This window comes from Antrostomus carolinensis, unplaced genomic scaffold, assembly GCF_000700745.2.
Source record: "Antrostomus carolinensis isolate BGI_N321 unplaced genomic scaffold, ASM70074v2 scaffold23254, whole genome shotgun sequence".
Classification (NCBI taxonomy): domain Eukaryota; kingdom Metazoa; phylum Chordata; class Aves; order Caprimulgiformes; family Caprimulgidae; genus Antrostomus; species Antrostomus carolinensis.
The window spans coordinates 25,254-47,606 of NW_010311730.1; the positions used below are offsets into that span (position 1 = coordinate 25,254).

General features: G+C 41.1%; 1 protein-coding gene across 1 annotated transcript; it reads right to left on the bottom strand.

The window, feature by feature from the left end:
* Positions 1 to 3,094: 3,094 nt before the first annotated feature.
* Positions 3,095 to 8,388, bottom strand: LOC114818523 (peroxisome proliferator-activated receptor gamma coactivator 1-alpha-like; the record flags this gene model as incomplete). The annotated part of the gene is made up of 2 exons (XM_029084703.1): positions 8,341 to 8,388; positions 3,095 to 3,274 (listed from the first exon to the last, which is right to left on the bottom strand). Coding segments are annotated over exons 1-2 (228 nt in total), but the record flags the coding sequence as incomplete, so codon positions are not given.
* Between the last annotated feature and the right edge of the window lie 13,965 nt (positions 8,389 to 22,353).

Sequence of the window (22,353 nt, forward strand, 5' to 3'; positions counted from 1 at the left end):
CTAGACTAATTGGACCTTTATCTCATTTGGCTCCTGGTTGCTACCACAACTATTAACAATTTCTAGTCCGTGAGACTCCCAGTGCCACCGTTTGTGGGTGCTCAGCTCAAGTGAGTTTCCAGGAACATGATTTGCAGAAAGCCTGAAAATTCACTTTCTGAAATACAAGTCTTTCTTAACAAATAGTGCACTAGCTTGAGACACCCAGGAATTTTGTAAAGAGCTTTTGAACACTGGCCCTCCCCTAGATAATGCCACATGTACTGCATTAATACTTCAAAGGAGACTGTCCATCATTCAAGGTTATGTTTGGCAATTGTTAATTGTACATTTTGTGCAATTAATGCTGTTCTTGTACTTCCCAACATTTGTTTGCCATTCTGGTTCTTCTCCTTCCACCCCAAAGAGACTGTATTTCTATTTTTGTATGACAAGGCCTCATCTGGAAACTTAAGTTAGATAAAACATACTACTCCCACAATGATATGAAAGAATTTTTTTTTTTTTTAAAAAGGGGAAAAAAGAGTTATTTTCTTTAAAAAGAAAAGCCAATGCAGATCAATATGGAAAAATCTAGAGATTACCAAATGGGAAACTGCACAAAACTTCCATTCTCTCAGCTAAAACAAATAGTTCCTTGTAGAATATGTAAGATAGTCTCTGGAGGAAGAAGACATCTTCTTCTGTTCTTGAGCACCCCCAGTCGTCACATTACAGAGCGGCAGAGGCAAAAAATAGTGCAAGGTATCCAGCTGCACGATGGAGAATGGGGATAGGGTTAATGTATGGGAGGAGAAAATAACTGTTTCTTTCCCATCTTCCTAGGCCAAACAACCAAGAAAGGTAAATATAATACACTACAAAGGCAAAAATAGTCTAATTTTGCACTGCACTATAGTAAAATGCTATTAGAGCACAATTTGTCCCTACAGGTAAGTATGGGCCAAGCTGTGCTGTCAGAGACAGCAATGCAGCCTGCAACTGAAGCTGATCAGTGCAAGGAAATCCAAGCATTTGCAAAGAGGACAATAGAATTTGCCCATTAGGAGAAGCAGTATATTTCATTTCCAACTATTATTTCTGAGCTATTAGTTCCTGCATTCCCCGTGCTGCATACCACCTATTTCTTGAAACTGAGGCTGCTCATCCTCAGATGCACCCAAATGTGCCTGTGAGAGGTTACATGTAACGGCCAGTACCTCGTGTCACCATCTCCCAATGAGATTAAGTACAAGTCTATCTGGTTGTCTTGCTGTTTGCAACATGCTTTGATTTTCAGAATGGGAATTGTTTGATATAGGAAGTGACAATTGACAATCCTCTACAAGGAGTGTAGGGGAATCATCACTACCTATCCAAGACAATTTTGTACTCGGCAGCTGTGCCCACAAGTGCAGCCAGGCAGTTACACACAGGGCAAGCAAAGAGCCTGTGGTCAAGTTCTGCTGGTTTTACTGGAACAATTTTTGTGGTTAGAGTCGGTAGGTGCTTAATTATATTACTTATCTGGAACTTACACTTTGAAAGTCTGCATCTTCAAGTGATTTTTCTAAAAAGAAAATGCCTCTGCATTTGGCTTTGGATGAATGAGGAAAAATATGTCTCCTCAGTTATAAAAAAGGCAAAGCCACTCTCTACAATGCTAGCTGCAAATGTGTCCTCTGCCCCTGTGCCTCCCTGCTACCGACTGTCCAAACCTACTCACCAACACACCGTACCCTGCCTGAGGCAGTACAACTGCAATTCAATAACAAGACAGGGTTTGGAAACTTTGTAAAACAAGGTGTGGAACATTATACAACTAATGAAAAAAGAGGGCCCAAGCACGGGGCTTTGCAGGGCTAATGTAATTTTTATTTGAATGAAATTAATTCCAATTTACTTGGGTGTAAATGATAGAAATTGAATAGAGAGGACCAGTTTCTGCTATCAATTACAGTGGTATAAATCCAGTGTAACGTCACCTCCATCAGGGAGATCACTGTGATTTTAGGGTTGTATACAAAAAAGAATTTCATTCAGGACATCTTAGGCAAACATTTTACAATACTGTTTTAGTTAATCTTTTCCAGCCTTTAAACTCCACTGTGACAATTCGGGGCATCTCCGAGCCAGTGGGCCAGCCGTACTTCCTGGAGCTGTGGCACCTGGCGTGTGAAAGGCAGCACCCGTGCTTTACTGTTGCACAAGGTCTTCCTGCCAGCTAATTGATTTATTGACCAATTTCCAAGTCAGTGGACGATCTATGGGATCTCCTATCATCAAGGAGGGAAGGAGGTTAGGGTTCAGGAGCAGCATGGCTGCCCCATAACCATGGGGTGGAGAATCATGAAGGCATTACACAACAAAAGAAAGAAGAACAAGACAGAGATAAAGAGACCGTAACCCTCCTCTCATACACCCTGATCCTCAAGGCAGTATTTTAAGGAAAACATTTAAATCTCTCCTACCATCCTTCAACTTTTACTTTAAGACTGACCTCCATCAAGAGATACATGAAACATCCTAAACAACACACTGGCTTCTGAGCTATTGACAGCCCTCACTGCCTTCTCTGCTACATCCACTCTTTTTCTTCCTTATACATCAACTATGAGGACCTCTCAATTTGTGTGCTGAGTGCCTTGCACACTAATGCTCGGAGTAGTAAAAACCTTTACTTGAAATGCCCCAGTACCCATCAGCTAACTGCTGTGCTGCACTCCACTTCTTGCTGGGGAATGCAAGTGGAAGACAACAAACACGTTTCAACTTTTGTTTTTCTTTGTAGCTGACAACTGTGCAACTCCTCGCCATGACGCCACAGGACAGTGCACTCTAGGCTCTCTTTAGCTGTTTACTTTAAAAAATCAAAAGTTCCATTTAATTTCTTTCAAGACTTTTTCCCCAGTTTCTCCAGATTGCAGGCTTGGTTTTGATCATGAGGATTAACGGCGCCAGTCAGAACCCATAACACACATCACCATTTTTGCTGTCTCTTAATGGGGAAAAACAGTAAAAACATTGCCCACCAGGCTTAAAAAAAAAAATAAAAAAAAAAAATAAAAGAGCAAGACAGGACTTTGCAACATGCACTTGCAACACCTTGCCTTACCTCAAATATATTGGCGGGTTCATTGCTGTACTGATTGGAGATGATCTCTGACTGGTCACTGTACCACTTGAGTCCCCCCAGAAAGCTGTCTGCATCTAGGTCGTTCACATCTAGTTCAGAGAGGTCAAGTTCTGGGAGATCTGGGCAAAGAGGCTGGTCTTCACCAACCAGAGCAGCACACTGCAGGAAACAGCAAGACAGAAACAAGTTTCATTAATTACCAGGAATCTATTGACTTTAATATCATGTGATAAGAATTAAGCCTTGATTAAGCTATGGTACAGGGTCATTAGAATTGACTTTGTTTTCTGGAAAAAAAAAAAACCAACCCACTAAGCATCATTGCTCAGCTCTACATAGGTTTGCTAAGAGGAGGGGGAAACAGGAGGGCATAAGCTCTTCTCTGTCCATGGGCAATGAATTCCCTTCTCCCTATACCACTTGATAACAATCGTGTTCAAAGCTTTATTAACTCCAACAGCACAGGCCAAAGCATGGCCTTATTCTCCTGCTTCAGAGTGAACCAGTGCAGGTAGAAGTTACAGATGAATACCTCTGGGCAAGGTCTGTCACACATTTCCTGATGCATTCAGGTTAAAGAGGCACAGCCTGTTACAGCCTCCAGCCCTGGAGGCTAGCTCAAGCTGGAGATATTCACACTTTCACTTCTACAGATCCTCACTGTAATCCTGCAGATCAGTCATGATGGTGGCGACCATATGGGCACAAAAGAGTATGGGTCAGTGATCCTGCTGTGCTCTTTCCCCTATTCACTCAACAATGCACAGACCACAGCCACCCAGTTACACGCCAGGGTCCTGGCAATCAAAGTGCATTCTGAAATATCCCTATATTCACCTTTGGATGACAGGCATAGTTAGTTCACGCAGCCTTTCACTTGCTTATACATGAACACGTATATTGTCCCAATTAGCTTCCTAAGTGTCTCCAGACAGCGGCTGCAGTGAGGGAACCAAATGGGTTTTATTTCTCTGGCAGCCTCTGATTCACTAATTTTCACATAGAGGGTATGTGAAACAATTTGGTTGAGGTAGTAAACGAAGTCTAGTCTGCATGGATCCTCTTCAGAAGTGCAAAATGTTTTTGTCTCCATGACTTACAAAGAGAGTAGTGATAAATACAAATAGACTGGGAATAAGTGTCCATTCATATGCTGGTATGAAGCTAGATAGGGTATTGACTGACCTACCAAACAAGAAAAAATTAATAACACATATCCACTTTAGCATGGCAATTGAAATGTTAGAGTATTCACCAAAACCATTTCCTAATTATGGAAAACATGTAGTAACAGCTTGGTAAATAGTGGACTTCCATATGTCAATACTGCTTGATGAAGCAATTCCTCCTGCACTGAACCATGTACCCTTGTAACTCATCTCCAAACATCTACATTGATATAGGTATACCGCAAAACACACGTAGAGCTACAAAGGCACCAGGCATTGAATGGTTAAAAGCCATTTAAAGTCAACTGAGTCTATGACCTTCCACCCTGAGTATTTCTAGCAGTGTTGTGGACGGCCAACAGCAGATCCTCCTCAACTTCTGTCAGTTGACTGGGTGGTTTGAATGATTTCCCAACCTCTATTTGGACTGAAGTCAACCCAGAAAGTGCCATTTTCCAAAGACAGATGTCTGTAGGGCACTAACACAGTGTCCATGGATGTGAATTGCTCAATACGGGTTATGTCACTCTCGCAAGGACCGCCTTCTACAATAATGCAGCGAGAGCTGCTGAAGGCGCATTTCATTGAGGTTTTTGTCCCTGGGAATCGTGGTGCGTCTGCAGTGTGCGGGCTGGATGTAGCAGCACAGCCACGAGCAAAGGTTTTGTCTGCTGGCACAAAGACTCGGTGCAGCTGGTGCAAGCAATAATTTACCAGACAACTTCTATGTCTACCAGGACACTACGAGATAATCATGGAACAGGCCAAGGGGCAAGGGAGTTGAGAGGCTGCAAAATCATGTCTCTAAAATAGCATTTGCTTTCCTTCCTATCATTTAAGGGACTGCAGAACTTTAAGAAGTCAAAACCTTACTTAAGTAATTTTCACTGAACACAATTTTTTATCATTATTTTCGGTTATAGAAAAAAAAAACCAACACAAAAACAAAGAAAAAAATTGCAGAGTTCACTCTTAGTTAGTGCGAGACACAACTTTCCGGCAGCAATCTTATAATGTAGAGATGACCTTTTTTGATGCTTGGCCGAAATCTCTGATCTCATTAAAGGATAATCTAGTTTTTGACTGAAAAGGTAGATTCTCAGCATCATTCTCAGGTTTGTGTTGTGGAGGTCAGTAGCTTATAACTGATGCTGTAGACTTCTAAAGTATCCTGCTGATCTGTTACTGCTTTCATTTGTAAAAATAGCTTCCCTCTGTGAACCACCTACTTAAACATGTTTACTTTTGGTGAGCTGCATTTTGAAGTTCCTACAGTGGGCTTTTGAAGCAACATAAACAATTGTATTAAAAAAAAAAAATCATCCTGCTCATCACACCTTTCATTTGCTTATAGTGAATGCAATGTCACCTAAAAAAATGTAATTGCTGAAATGAAGTATATATGTTCTTGCCAATGTTGACATGATAATAAAATCAATGTTTCTGAATATGACATTATGCTTCTAATCTGAGACACATTAGTAGCAAGTGTTCCTGTTATTAATTTATATTTGGCCTTTCGATGATGCCAGATTTAACACTCCAAGTCCTAAAACTGTCCTCATCTGAGATGCTGATATTTACTGTTTGCCTATACATCTGTAACAGGTGCACCTGCATTGCTAGCATATATTTTACTGTCTTCCCACCTTTATTTGATATGATAGTTATTCTATAACTATAGTCTTAATTTTATAGTAACATTTAGGAGGATAAAGCAGTCACTAAACACAAAAGGCTAATTACTGTGCATTATTTCACTCCAACAGACATTTTTTTCTCTTAGTTCAGGTGCAAACAATAAATTAGCTTAACTGCACTGCCAATAATGAATCATTATAATTAAGTATAATTCTCCATTAATCTTTTGGACATTATTGCACCTTTGAAGGTAATTTTTTTTTTTTTTTTTTTTAAAAAGACTTGGACTTGTGTCATATTAATTATATTAACGAAAAAATAATCTGTGTTTTATTTTTAACAAGTTTTGCAAACAGACAAGGGGATGAACCTAGCAAAGAAAGAGAGACTTGACAGAACGTGTATCATGTGGATTGTCTCTATCAATCTTCGCAACCTTACTGTACATCACCTTCATTAAGCTGTGAAGCACTGGGGACACTGATCAGCTACAGTGATGCAGGCCTTTATTAAGCAACACGCTGTCCTGTCTTTATGTGAGCGAGAATATAATACATTTGACGTTGACAGCAAACATTAATGATTCAAAAAATGAAAGCTGCCTCTAGTACCTGCCGCCTGCGATATTTTAGTTCAGTAAAGGTGATCCCCCGAGCCAAAGCAGCATGCAGATGCTACTGTATTGCTATAGGAAGAGCAATGCAGGAGCACGTTGGTAAAATCCTACCCACAGTTAATCCATCCGCCACACAATTAATATTAAGATCAACCCTTTTTTTTTTTCTTTTTTTTTTTCCACACTATGAAAAACTCATTGACATAAATTATCTATTCTGTTACTAGCTTGAAATTACTGCAGGAACTCTAGTGATTAAAATAAATCTTCAGTATTTCCATATAAGCTGGTTCCTCAATCAGCTCCTAGCAGCATTAGGAATAATACATGATGGAAAAATGAAGCTATGGCAGCTAAGACCCATGCTACAAGCCAGACAACAACCCACAGGATACTCCAGCTACTCAGAAACAATTAGGACTTTGGAGCCAGAAAGTCATCCACTTACAGCCTTGACTCATAATAGCTACAGGACATATGAATTATCCATATCTATTCCACTTTACCACGAAATCAAAACAAGATAAGAGCAATTACAAAATGCAAACAGAAATCAGCGGATACAATGGCAAACTGCAAATATTTAAAACATGACAAAAAGACTTGAGAATCCTCCCGCATGCTTCATCAGATAGGAAAAATATACCGGCGAACACAGTACCACGTTTGCTTTAGTTGGGTAGCTCTCTACGGCATGAACATCTTATTTGAAAAGCATTGCCTGTAACCTGTTTTTCCCTTCCCCGTTGCCTGAGGGAAGCATTTTAAGCACTTATTCCAAGCTCGCAGCCAGAGGGTTAGTTCCTTTGAGCAGGTCTGTATTTGGGATTCCTCTCCATGGGGTCCAAAGAAAGTTTGCCTCGCTTTGCAAGTTGCCCGAACTTTCAGGTAACGCTCCATTTTGCCGAATGCAAACATGCAGAAATCCTCAAACCTGACTTTATACTCCAGAGATTACCGGGGAGCTGCTTGCTTTTTTTTCCCCCCCTTTATGAATTGTAGCCAGCAGAAGCTGTGGATTTGATGTATTGCCGTCTATTTTTACACAAGCAGCAGCGTCGGCGGCAGCAGCAGCAGCAGTTCACACAGTTCTGCATAAACTCTATTCTCAAGGTTCATCCTGTTGTCTCTGTTGTACAGTGGGATTTAACCATTTGTTGGACTACTCGGATTGCCTGAGAACCCTGCTTTATGGGACATTAGTTACAGCATCATTATTCCAATATCACAAGAAGCAGGGAAACATCTCCTTCCAGAAATCTCTTTTAAAAGCATCTAAAGCCAAACAACAGGGTATTCATTCTTGTGTGCGTGTTTGAATTCTGCAGCTGACAAACAAGGAAAAAGCCTTTGACAGAGCACAGTGAACAAGCAATTAAAATATAAAGCTATTGGTTAATTTTAACTTTTTTTTTTTTTTTTTAAAAAAGAAATGTTAATCTTATTCTAAATAAACATGGCATTTTTCCAACCAGGCCACTAAACACCACTGGAAAGACTTCAGACATGAATTCATATCAATATCTTAGAGCATAAATATTGCATATGACGGGAAAGCAAGCCAGAGGCACATGAAAATAGTTTCCAACTGCAGGAGATACTGATGACAGGAGCTCAGCTTTGATTTGCTCAAGGCATCGCAGAGTAACCTTAAAATAGCAAACTTACTGGAGTTAAGATAAGATTCGGACTTGTTTGCAAAGTCTGCCGCCTCGGCTGTCCTGCCGGCTCCCTGACAAGCCCCCCGTCCCCGCCGCCCGCCTGCGCCCCACGCACCACCCACGCCACGCACCCCTCACCTCGAGATCACTCCATACAGAGTCCTGGTTGCACATGTCCCACGCCATCCAGCTGCGGAGCGACGGCAGGAAAGCTAGCAAACTACGGTCCAGAGGCAGGCAGGCAGGCGGCAGACACTCATGCAGGCAACGAGACCCTCTCTGAGAGTGAACCGAAGGCACCTGTCTTACTACTGTTCCCCGTCACATGACAAAGCTATTAAAAAGTAGGCTGGGCTGTCTCTCATCCAGCCTTCTGGTGCCGCTGCTCCAGCCCGTGACGTCACCCAGGGGCAGACCCAGCCTGAAGTGAAGTAAATCTTTGCAAAACCCGCTCAGACCTCAGCGGCCGTGGCACCACGCTGTGATTCAAAGCAGATTTCCACGCCACACCCCCAAAACTCTGATCCTGCCATAGAATAGCTCCCATCCCTTCCCATCGTTTTTTATTTCTTGGCTTGCTTTCTTTTTCTCCCCCCCTCCCCCCAAGCAAACAACAGGCAGAGCTGTGCTTATTATAAAGAAAAAGTGAAGTAACTCCAAGCCGAGCGACAGCCTGCGTGCTCTGAACAGCCCGAGCCCAACCTCTGCAGCACCAGCACCGGCTCCCCGGCACCGTTTCCTTTGGAGAGGGTATCCCAGAGTTCGGCAAAAGTTACACCACCTTCCAACAGTTTTTTTCACTCAGGGTTTTTGTACCTCGCCAAGTACTTTGGTTAGCTCAACAGTTTCTCATCAATAATTACAACTCAAGTTAGTTTTTCTGCACTAAATGCATCAGCAAAATCCCCCCCCACACACACACCCCGGCATTTCCCAGGAATGGAATAAGCATCTATAAAAGACATTCATACAGTTATCTCACCTGCTACAAGGAGGGACCCTGATCCTGTTTCCAGCTATATTACAGTATTTCTCAGCTGCTCTTTAACCACTTCTCTGTCTCAGTGCCCTTCCCCTAGAAATCAGGGCTGCTACAAGCAACTGCCCCAGTCCTGCCCATAACTGCTCAGCCCCCCGCCTGCTTTTTCCTATAACAGGGCTGCCTCACAGGGTGCATTTCTGTATAAACACCGTGCACCAACCCCTCTGACCTGGACCCAGCATTTTCCCACTGAAAATAAAAAAAAGCTCCTCTTGTTGTGTGAAAACCCAGCCACGCTTCTAAGACAAGTGTCTCCTCCTCGAAGCCTTTCCCAGACAACAGGGGCTGCTGCAGGTGCCCCTCTGCACTGCGTACACAACAAACTCCAGGTACCAAACCGAACTGCAAAACATTGCCCACAACAGGGAAAAAAACCCACAAATAAATGTCTTGTTTAACTATCCCCACCTGCCTCCTTATAGTCTTAAGTTGCAGGGTTTTTTATTAGAGAGATGCAAAATGTATGTAGAAATGTAAGCACTGGCTCCTCTGCACTGGGCTACCCATCAAAGTCACAAAACTATAATTGATCATCCTCCTTGTCATGAAATATTCATTTTCATTGTTATTTGTAAACTTGAGTATTCTAAAGGCTAAATGAATTCAATTATTATACAAGGCTATGGCAATTTCGCTGAGAGAAAAAATAAATAAAAAGAAGTACAATTCTTGAAATAGCCTTTTTCTTGCAGGCACTGGAAACTTCAGAAATGGTAGGAGGTCTCAGATATATTCTTAGCTTATTTGTGTTCCCTTGTAATTCATTATTGCCAGTCCTGATAAAACGTACAGTTTTCCCGGCTTGTGCTTAAGTTGCAAATCACATCACACTGTCATATTTTCACCAAGCACAGATGACAAAAATGGCATTGTTTTTACTTTACTTAATTAAAAAAAAACCACAGCAAAATACCAAATGACTACAGAAAGCCTTTCTTACAAATGATTAAATTAACAGTACTGCTTTGCTCTCACGACGAAAAACCCTCTCATTTCCTTCCCAATTATATGAAGATTTCATGATAAAACTGCAGTAAATTATTAAGATCTGGGGCAAAGGTGAGTACCTCTACCCCCCGAACAGTCAACTGTGAAATAACGCTGGGCACCTGCCTGCTTGGAGTGGAATCGGTTCTTATTAATTATTGTATGTGGATCCATGGTTGGTGGAATATTCTCCCTCAATACCTATTTATAATTGTGTTCATTGACTGTGCCGAATCCATCATCTGGTTTTTTTTTGAAGTTTCATTCACACCTTTTATAGAAATGTATTTACACTGGAACATTTCATATTGCTGTTTTGGATATTTTGACCTGCTCATGTTGCTTCTATTTTCTACATTTCCACTTCACTGCTTTCCCTTCAAATTAGCAAGTTAACTGATAAATATAAACTGTGACCTTAGTGGTGCTCTCACCATACGAGCTTTAGAGATTGGAGAACTTTCTTAGTGCATTGTAGACAGTACAAGCAATAGGAAATAATAACAGAGTCCCCCAGAGCTTTTCCATGCCCCTGTCCACATTACAGCTTGAACTTTGCTGGCAATTCCAGCATTACCTGGAAGGGAAGCCAAGCACAATTCCAGCTACAAAAGACTTGCGAGGTTTCAACAAGGGTTCCCCACTGCTTGGGAATAATTTTATTTTTAAAAATCAAAGTGTCTAACACCAGCTACAGTACAAATTTACTCACTAGGATTTTTTTTTCCCATTTTTAATGTGGTTTTTTGAGTGTAGTGCCCATAAGAGGAGAAAGGCAAGGAAGGCAGCTGCAGTGGTGGTGTAGTTTGGAAACGACGCAGCCTCAGCATATGTAAATGAAGCCTGTGAAACCCAGCCAGCACCTAAGCTTCTCTCATCAAAGGAAACCTTGTCTTCTGAACATTCCCCAGTAGCTGTAGCAATACTCTCCCCTTGTGTTTTGACAACACAAAAAGAATTGCACAAACATCTTTCCTGGGGCAATATCTGAGCACACACACATTAGTTGGTTCCATAACAAACACATACAAAGAAAACTGTCTTTCAGCTGGCAAAGTCTGCCAGTCCATTTGACCCAATCTGCCCTGTTGCAATGCCCATCATCAGACCACCTCCTCAATCACTGCACTTCCTCCGTTTTCAAGTTACTCTGTACCTAGTCTCAGTGAATGCCAAATTTTGCCTTTTCTTCTTCAAGGGCCATCATTTAAGAAAGTTCTGATAAGCCTTCCAACAGCATTTGGGCACAAATTCCCAAATCCTGATAACATTTTTTAACAGGACTGGAAGGTATGGCTGCCTATAACAACAGGGAACAGAATTAAAAGACTGAAGTCTTCAAGCCCTCTGTCCTTGACTTTTTCCTGAATTCAGCATTCATTTTATCTCTTCCTCCTCTTCCTTCACCCACATTTTCTAACTATGTTCATGTTTTTATTCCCTGTAATTTGGATTTCTCAAAGAAGCTACTGACTTTGGAGCCCCTGTGATTTTGAAATCCAGAACTTACTCCCTTCATCATGGCACTGAGGAAAAATTTCTTTCCTTGCCCCAAGACTAGGGTACTTGCTGATTTTCAGCAAAGTTTGCTACTTTTTCAGTACAGTAAGACAACCAAACTTGTATATAAAATCGTGCTGGAGTTTCAGCAAGCTGAGGTTTGCAGACAAGTTCTCACACTAGTTCAACCCCTTCCACTCAACCCTCCAAGAGTGAACAGCCTTACAGCAGAAGATCAGCCAATGCTGTATATAAAAGAGCAAATTGCACTCCAAAGGTGTGTTAGCGTGAATGGTGTTCTAGATAAAGTATACATACTCTATTAATTTTTTATTAGAAATCTTCCTTCTATGCATCTTTACTCCTATTTTTCGCAAAGCCCTGTATTTGTTTTCCACTCCATTCTCTCTGTTCCATTTCTATCCTATTTGTTTGCTGATTTTTTTTCCTTCTCAGCTTTTCCTTATTTATCTAGTTCATCCTACCCAGAATACGCCCTCAATAGCATAAGCCAGTGAGTCAAACTCCTTGAACTTCTGTGTTTATTGGTTCAGCAATTCTACAATGGGATAAAGTAACGTATCCTCTCCAATTTTGCTAGGGCTGTTATGAACTGAGGTTTTGTTTTGTTTGGGTTTTTTGTTTGTTTGTTTTATTGTGGGGTTTTGGGGGGTTTGTTCGGTTTTTTTAAACAGGGAAACCACAACGGTGCTCTGTACCATCTCTCTGAAAAACTCAAGAGATCTGGGCCAAATTAATTCCTGGCCCATCTCTGGGCCACAGGCTGCTGTCTGAGGAGCTGTGTATTAGAGAGTCCAAAAAACAGCAATGCATTACTGACATTACTGACACCAGGCTGAATTTTGACACATCTGCCTCCACAGACTGAGGGCTCAAATAAACAGCACTGAATGCCAGGGGAATTCACTTGCTTGTTCACATGCAAATGGACCTGACTGCAAATATTCACTATTAATGCAGATTAGCTGATTATCAGTGTTAACCAGGCTTGCAGACATGCAACTCTATAACTCGGTGCTTGTAGTAAAACCTTTCAAGAGCGCTTAAGTGAAGCAGAAGCACAGGTATCCACTTAAAAAAATCTTTGTAAGTTTTCTCATACCTCCCTCAACATCTCCCTCTTTACAAGCATATTTCACTTACTCATTATTAAAACAAGAAAAGCAAAGCCACTCCAGCTGATTACATAAAAAATACATTTGTCACTTGTTTCCCCCAACATTTGTAGCATATGTTCTCCAGCACCCATATTTGCTATGATTTGCAGGAAAATCCAGCTTGTCAGGCCTGTTAAAAGCAGCATGAACAATGTCTTTCAGTCGCATGTTCTGTTTCACAGAGAGACTAATCTGTAAAAGAGCATCTATATTTAAATTTATTGCCCATATATATATGAGAAACTAAAGCACATAAACACATCAGTTTCCTGGGGAGGTTTTGGTGCTGTAGGAACACAGACACCCAGGCAAGCCAAGGAGACATACTCTTGTTTTGCAACTTCTTGCACATTGGCAGAGGAGGCAGGACCACATCAAAATCGCAGACCATTGAAGATCTTCATCATCTCTCCTTTACTCACCTCAGTGCTGATATTTCCCTGGAACAAAAGAAATCATAAAGTTCTTTTTTCCTCTTTTCCTTCCAATTGTTCAAGTCCCTGGGAAGAGACCAAAACCTGTTCATCATATCTGATATTGTTAGACCTAGGGAACTGGCTTCTGTCATTCCTGTCCAGCGGCTAGGGGTATCCCCCCCACGCTCAAAAGCTGTGCCCTTCCTCTGCCCCCCCCAGCCTTGCTGGGATGCTCACACCCCTTCTGGGCATAGACAATTGGCTCCAGCCACAAAGTGTAGAACCTGGGGAAGCTTTCAAGGATACACCTTGTTTTTATAACTCTTTGCAGGACCCTGGAAAACCCCGCCCAGATCCTTCTTGTTACCCTTATTACCATCCACCTTGCACCATCTTCCCTAGGGGCACCTAGAGTACTACCCTGGAGCTCTTGTTTCCTGACTTGTTCATTTTTAATACCAATCTAGTTTTTACCAGCTTCTTCTGAGAGGGATCTGAAGAGGGTGATCTCAGGAACAACCACCATGGATTCAATATCTTAGGGTACAGAAAAGATTCCCTGATGCAACTGTAAGCTACTTGGTGGGAGCTAAGGCTGTTCCAAAGCTACCACCCCTTGCTGAGGCTTCCACCCGGCTGTCACAGCGCACTTGGGGTTTGCTTTGCCACTTGGCCGTTTAGCCACTGAGCCAGGACCCCCAGCTGGGAGGGAAGCTGTGGTGCCTGGGCTGCCACAGCAGCACAGGAGAGCACACAGCCAGACCCACACCAAGGCTGGCAGTAACTAGTGTAAGAAAAAAATCCCATATTTCTATAACGTAGCCAATCTGCTCTCAAAAATGGCTGGGCAGTGGAGCACACGCAAGTCTGCAGCACAGCACTGGAGAGAACAGTAACCTTTAAATACTCTAAAATCAAATCTTGTTTTACACAAAACCACTATGGTAAAGTCGATGTGAATGAAGCACCTTTGAGTGAAGGAACAGAGGGAAAGCCAGTGGACAGCTTTAGTGCCTCCTAGCAATTTTTTTTAATAAACTAGAGATGACAGACAGCCTTACTAACACATCTCTCATCTTCAAATAAGACTTTCTTCAGACAGAGCTCAGTGGAACTGAGTCAGCCTTTTTTTTTGGGCCTAGCTCTTGGCATTTTTCATATTAAACCAAAGTATAATGTGGAAATAATTCTGAACAGTAGTCATCTGATCGGATTTTAGTAACACAGTCCACATATTTGCTCTGTTACAATTTTAGGCAGACAAAATAAAGTTAAGATATCACACAAAAGAACTGGAGCTGTGGTTTTTTGTTTTGTTTTGTTTTAAATCTGCTCATACACCAAGTCACCCTTTATAGGGTTATGCCTAGCTGCAGAGGAGGGCAAGCTCCTGCAGACACCACTGTTGGTGGGCGGCAGAGCTTCACACGTGGAGCAGTCAGCACTCACTGGGCCTGTGACAGTCCTGGACCACAGCAAATGTCCCCTTCCCCAGCTGCCCACGGACCCTGCACCCTGTTTTCCTGAGTCAGCCAAGGACAGGCCAAGAGGGGACAGGGTCACCTCACCACAACAGTCTCACACAGACAAGGCTCCTGAAGGATCAGCTTCCCCTGACCTCTTAACTAGTAGTTCCTGCCAGCCAAAACTGAGCCCTGCAGTTATTTTTAGCCAGAACCCTTCATGAATTGCAGTTAACTTGCAATATGCAAACTAGTGACTAGTGCTAGAGGAATCCCTGTGGGTTTTGTGGTTCCACTCTCTGCTCAAAAGTCCAATTATTCATTTTTCTTGGAGCTGCAATATTAATCTAAAAAAGCTGCACAAATGGCAAGAGATGTCATCCTCCCTCCATCCCCAATTCAGATAACTGAAATAAAGGAAGATAAGCATTTAGCCCAGGGGTTATTAGCTGTACCAAGTGCAGCTGTAAACCTTTGGAGGCTGACCCTCCTCCAGCAATGCTTTTGACAAGAAATTTGTCAGTACTTCCACCTTTGACTCAGGGCCAAGCAAACTAGTACAGAGATGGAATGGGAGAACTGCTAGCCACATAAAGGTTTGGGCTGAGTTACTATTTTATTTTAATTTTATTTTATTATATTCTATCAAAATCACTTGCCTGCACACCTGTACAAAAAAATGCAGTAAAGTACAAGGGGGTTAAGGTGGCTGGAAGGGGTGACTTGCTCTAAATCCTTTAGAAGGGAATGGGAATTTTTAAATGGATTTAGGCAGGCTTATCACAGAAGATGGGACCAAGAAAGTTCAAAGCAGAAACTCCTCCACACATTTCCACCTTTTTTTTAAATTTTCATACTACTCAGGCTTCCCCAGCTTTCCCCTGTGAATGGAACAGAGATAAAGCACTGAGATTGCATCAGCTATCACCATTTGGGATATCTTTGTTCCCAAGAAATTTAGTATTTGCTGAACATCCTTTGCCCTGGGGCACTGGTTAGTCTCACAATTATTTTATAAGTGGGTACCAGCAAAGATTCATACCTCCTCCCAAAAAGATCTATGACTGTACTTTCATTACTTCATGCCAATCAACAGATAAAACAAGTTTGCTACTTTCATGTTTGTCCCTAATGGATCTCTACCACCATAAAATTCCCCAACAATCTGACAAAATTAAATATTATTTGTTGTCTCTGCTCTGTTGAACTCCACTTGCAGAACAGCAAGCCAGTGCAGTGCATTTAACCAAAAGCATTGAAAGGACCGTGTAGGATTCGCGCTGAAATAGAGACTTCACTGGAGAGCACCTTTCCCTTTTGCCCATTGCAGGCTCCCTCTTCCTCTCTCAGGAACAAAGAACCCAGTAAAAATAGGAAACCGTCTGAATGGAAGATTATTTTAATTTATGTTGCAAGTTGCTATGCAAAAAAATTCTCTGAAAAAAACAGCAAACTAACACCAAAGAGCACTTCATCATAATATTATTACCAATTTATTAAACCGAGATTGCATAGACTGGAGAAATGAGTGTGACACATCCCCGGGGGTTTTCTGGAGGTAGACCTCCAGCTGTTTCATTCTCACATGCATTTCTGTTTACAGAGACGTGGAAAAATGTTTGTGCTTCAGTCCAATGCAACACAATTTTACATTGTTTGCAGGTTTTTTTTAAGGCAGGGTAGGAGCATGCACAGCAAGCTGGAGATGTATGCTTTGGGGAGACAGGGCTACCATCTTCCAGGGAGACTGGGAGAAACACACAGCAGTTGTTAATTTGTATCCTGGACAATGCTATAAATCGAAACAGCGCTGACAATTCCTGCCCAGTAAACATGCTCAATTTCATCTTCAGTAAAAAGGCAAGCATGCACTAAATAGCAACACATTTTGATTTTCATTTAGCCACTTTAATGATAGGTGATGTTAGTGGAAAAGATCATTTATCTTCAGATTTATTTTACATGAGATAAAAGGCCTTGCCAATTTTTTAAAATTCATTTACACAAGTGAATAAATCTTCCAAAACAATAAGTAGGAAAGTCATATTTCTTTAACTTTGCTAAAATCTGAAAATGCTGATCTTGGAGTGAAATAGACAGCACTGGCATTTTAATCAAGAATATAAAGACTCCTTTTCTAAATAAGAGACACAGCTTTCCTTCAGAAAAAAATATCTCTGATTCAGAGAACAGCCTTTTTTATGCATTTTGTCAAAACTCTCTGACAAATCAGGAGAGACACGTGCAATTTTTATATCACCTTCATTTTTAGATCAGTCCCAATGTGAAGGCTACCTAAAAATAGACTGAACCTAACCTTTCAGATATCTATACTGCTGCATACCAGAAACGCAAGCTTTCAGTGCCGCTCATGGCTTTCAGAGCCTTGTGCTGTGCTTGTCTTCTCCTCTAGCACATTATCCCGTGTTGCGTATCACGCCCAGGCACGAGACGAGCTGCAAGTTGCAATGTGCAGCACGTTGCAATATATGATATGTGTTCATTCAGGACATGCAGCAAGATCATCAAAACCAGCCTTCCCTTTTGGCTGTTTGAGTTTGCCACAAAAAGGACACCAGCAACACTAAACCTACTAAGTGAGGATGTGAAAAATGAAGCTGTTGGCTGACCCAACAGCTCTGCTCAGAAAAAGCAAGTTGTCTGGTTTGCAATATACCACTCTCAAAAATATGAAGGGGAACAATAAGTGCTTTTGTCTTATTGTTTGCTACAGTGCTTGCAGATGCACTTCTACTCGTTTAAAGATGAGACTTTCCAACAGTGCATTGAACTCTGAGTGGCCGGTGTAGAATTACAAGACAGCAGAATATGCCGTAACTATTTCTTTGCATTGCACTTTATAAATTGTGATTCTGCTTGGCCTTAAAAGTACAGGTCAAATTCATCCCAAACACAATCCCAGCAACTTCAGGTCAGTGTTACCTGAAAAATCAATAGCATTTAAGTTGATGAAGTTACAACAAGGGTGATTTTGGCCCAGGCTGTACAAACACTTACTTTTACTGTATATATTCTTCACTGGGTATTATGCTACAGTGAATATATTTTCATGTTCTCTACTGCTAAACACTCTGCTTAGCAGGTCCTGAAGCCGCACCAGGAGCTGGAACAGGAAAAATCTGTTCTCAACCAGGTTGTGGGGCTGCCCTGAAGGTTTTGAGTGGCTGACTTTTGCTTACATGAAATAGAAAATCACCCTTGTACCAGTTGTTAGCTAGCTACTCCTAGTAGGAGCAAGCTCAAAAGGACTTGTTTTTCTTTGTTTACTGTCATGCTCTGCTCTGACAGTCAAAAGTTTATCAAGGCATTATACTGTGTCAAAAAATGAACAAAATAATAACTTACACTGATTAAACAATGAAACAAAGCAGCAACAGACAAAAATGAGTTCCTTCAAAGAATTTTGGATGGAAAATATCTTACCTGCTGACAGGGAGGCAAGAATAGCAAACAAAGGCATAAGAATAAAAACTATTCAATAAAATATCGATTTCATTATCACCACCTATTCAACTTAATTTTCTTGGCATCCATATCCCTAATGCAGGTTTGTGATAGATCGTACAATCACTTTTTAATTAAGCCCTACTGTGCTTTGTATTAAGAACAAGGCAGTAGACATTATGGCACAATATATCTACCAAAATATTTAATGCTTATCCTTTTCATTTTGGTATTTAAAAGTTGTTCTCTTAGGAGGTGGTATCAGTATTTAACAACATTCTTGACAGCAAGTATAAAATACGAAAAGCTTCATACTTAATCTAGCCATGTCAAAACTGAAACCCCTTAAAATAATTGCTTTCTGAATATATGGTATTTCTATTGCATTATTTTATTATTACCCAGCTTTCAACATCTTAAGATGCAAAACTTGTTCCCTCTCCTACATACTGATGAGATACGAAGTGGCATGGGCTTAGAAAACTGACATTTGACCAATACAGTTGAATGGTACATGAAACAGATGTTATCATGTTATCATGTTCAGTGATACTGAACAAGAAGCTGTAGAAGACTGGAAGTTTCCTGGGGTGGTAGTATTTTCTCTGTTTTTTAGGTCTCTTTTGGTATACTGCAGCTCTGCTGCTTTTGATGGGGCAGATCCTGTAAAAGAATAGCAGCTCTTCTTCCAGTAGAGTACTGGCACTTTTCAGAGGGCAACATTCACTTTAATTACTAAATGTACCCACCTTCTTCTTCCAAGGAAGAAAAGACTGTTGTTGCATATATAATGTGGTTGTAGTTTTTAATGCCAGAAATGAATCAGTAAACACAGTTACATTATGGTATACTATTTCTTATTCTGTACCCATAGTAACCAAATTAATCTCAAGGCGCTGCTGGCATTAATTCAATCTGAAGCTCATACTTTGGATTTTACATAGGTGCCTTCATCCTATTCTTCTTCTAAACTAATAAAATGTTAATATATGGCAATCTATTTATTTCTGGTTCAGTTCAAGTTGAGGAGTGCGGTACTTTGCAGAAACCTAATTAATATCAATCATATATTACAGCACTGTGAGGTTTAGTATACAAAAAAAAAAAAAAAAGGTGCTAGCACATGAAGATGAAACAGATGACCCAAGAATTCCTTTTCAGCTCTAACTTTTCTATTTCTAGGACAGTGAAGGCCAGTTTTTCCTTACTCTTCAATCTCCATTTTAAAAAAATCTGTAACACATGGCCAAAAACTACACTAAACGTATCATATACCATGAAGAACCAAGGGGAAGGTGATCTTGAAGCATGAGATACTGACGGCTCCCTCTGTATCACCACTGAGTTTGGCACTGCTGGAAATAAGCTAGATCCTGTGGTGACCCAGCAGTGCTGTCTTCAGCAACCCCCACTGGTATGGTTTTTACCACTGGGACCTATCAGCCCCTAGCAAAAAAAAATCCAGCTGTTAGCGAAAAGGCACCACCCAGGATTTACACTTGAACCACTCAGGAGACATAAGCAGCTCAACAGCTGCAGCATGGCTGTCCTACTCTAGACCATGACAAAAAGAAACACAGTTCTTTTCTCGGGGCTGAATTTAGTCAACTTGAGACCTCAGGGACACTTAACCAAGTTTCAAAATCTGCTCTGCTCCCCATAGTTAGAGAAGTTTTGCAACAAGGTTAGGGGCAGTTCACATTTCTTGAAACCTTTGTTTTCCAGCTGCTTTCAGTCCCATTGATTCCCAGGAGCACTACCGTTATCAAACATTTTGGTGCTTTCAAAATGCTCACCTATGAGAAATTACTGCACTGAGCCATGCCCAGCTTGGTCCAACCACTGCCAGAGCAATAGGGCCAGAATCTGTCACCTTTATTCACTCTGTGGAGCAAGCAGTCCCATCAAAATGGTGAGTTGAGTTAAGGCGATACTTCTGGATGAGTAGAGGCAGTGTGGTGAAACCCACAGCTCCCCAGGTGAAGATCCCCGCTCTGAAAAAAAGCACCGTTACCGTGGAAGCTCAGACCCCAACCATGTGGCATATGGCTGTGGCAAAGTCTGACTTTCACTTACAAAGACCCCATGTTCTGGCAGAAGTCAAAAGGATGTTTGAGCAAGCCCCTAGCGCAGTTGTGCTGGCAGAAGTAAAGCTCTTGGGACCCCCAGGTGTGTCCCTGGACATTCCCATAGGGCTCCCACTGGCCTTGAGCACTGCCTGTATACGGCATCCAAGGGCACAGTATAGTCCTTCACTTTTACCAACTGCTACGGAATAAGAATTCCTAGAATGGCTCAAACACATATCAGTTCAACTCTGGGTACTTTCAAACTTCTTCATTTCTATTCCAAATTATGTGCTTTGCCAGCTTCAAAAAAACAGATGGAAAATACGTCCCTAAATGTGCACCCTTGTGATCATTCCAAAAGGAAAGCAGCACCAAGTAGCTTAAAACATTCGCTAGGAAAGTCTTTTCCATATCATGCAAATAGTAGACAAAAATAACTGCTAGGCAATTGATATACATACAAATATTGGTTATTTTAAACAGCAATTTGTTATTGAGGACATCTCACTGAAATATTATAATATTCAATTTCCTCTGCATTTGCATGGAAAAGAAGCTGGAGAGCACATGATCATTCATTTAACTATTACATAAATACGTCTATCATAAGATCACACAGCTTTCAAGCCAGAGTTCAAACACATGTTTAATGCATGAGAGTATGATGAAGAAACTTGTGAACTCACGGGTCTCGTAGCCCAATCTCAATCAGATACGGGCTTGGTGTAAATATGTACAGTATCATGTGCTTTCCAAGAGCACCGTGTCTCCAGGGAGCAGTCTGACATCAGCAAAGGAGACAGGTGGTTCCCTTTCCAACCCAGGAGGGGAAAAAAAAAGGAGTTAAGACACTGTGTAAATATAGCAATATTTTTCCTCGGTGTTTTGCTACGGTTTTCATCCCTTAATGAAACTTCAGTGCATGAACAATTCTCATAACATCTTTGCTACAAATCAGTGAGTAGATGTCACGTCCTAAGATATTTATAACTCTAAAGGTAGTGGTAAGTGATACTGTTTGGCAGCCTTGGTTTAGAAGTGCTGAAGATTTTTGCCTTGTGGTTTGCTAAGAAAGGAGTTCCAAGAAGCCACAAAAACCCAGTTTCCTTGCTCTAAATGTATCCTTTTCCTACAGCAGGTCACTGTTACTAATAATGCCCCTAAGAATGACAAACAACAGTCAATCACAGGCACAAAGCAGGTCACAACTGCTTTTAGCTAGCTCGACTTTGTAAACTCTAATAGTGTGAGATATGCTAAACCCTGCACAATCCACAGTCGTTTGATTTTGAATCTCACATTACAAGAATTCACACATACACTAACCTGCGTACAGAATAACCCAGTTTGGCCTTTCTTTCCTATCTATACATAGATACCTTTTTTTTTTTTTTTTTACACAGTGACAGCCACTGCCTCTTAAACCATTTTCTTTTGTTGCATTTCCTTAGAAACACAAATCTTGTTCCTTGGCAGCATTTGCTGTAAGTGCTGTACCACATGCCCAAACTAGTTCTCACTCACAGCTTTAATTCACAGTAAGTGGCACGAAAGGAGGTCAACACTTCTCAGAAACCACTTTCAGTTCTTTGCTGCTTCAGTGTCTATTCTATACAGCCATCCAACCTAACAGAAAGTTGTTTCTCATATTGTATCCCTTGCTTTATTATTGCCATCTTTATGGAATGGGCTGCAGAATATATGATGGAATAAAAGAAGATTATTCCTGGAATCCCATTCCTGGTCTCCCTTGTGCAAGACCCTAAAAATACAAGTTTAAAAAAAAAAATATTAATCCTTTCCCCAACAAAACCAAAATGCTCCTTTCTATTTCCATGCCAAAAGACTCTATATAAATGGCATCTTGTAACTCAGCGTCAGTCACTGTGTCTTACTTTCAGTTCAATTTGCTTGCTTACAGAAAGATTATTTTTTTTATCAACCCAACCAACACATCATGGAGGTTGAAAATCAAACAGCCTTCTTTTTGCCCTGATGCATCACTGGCAAGAGGAATGGCCTTGCTGACAA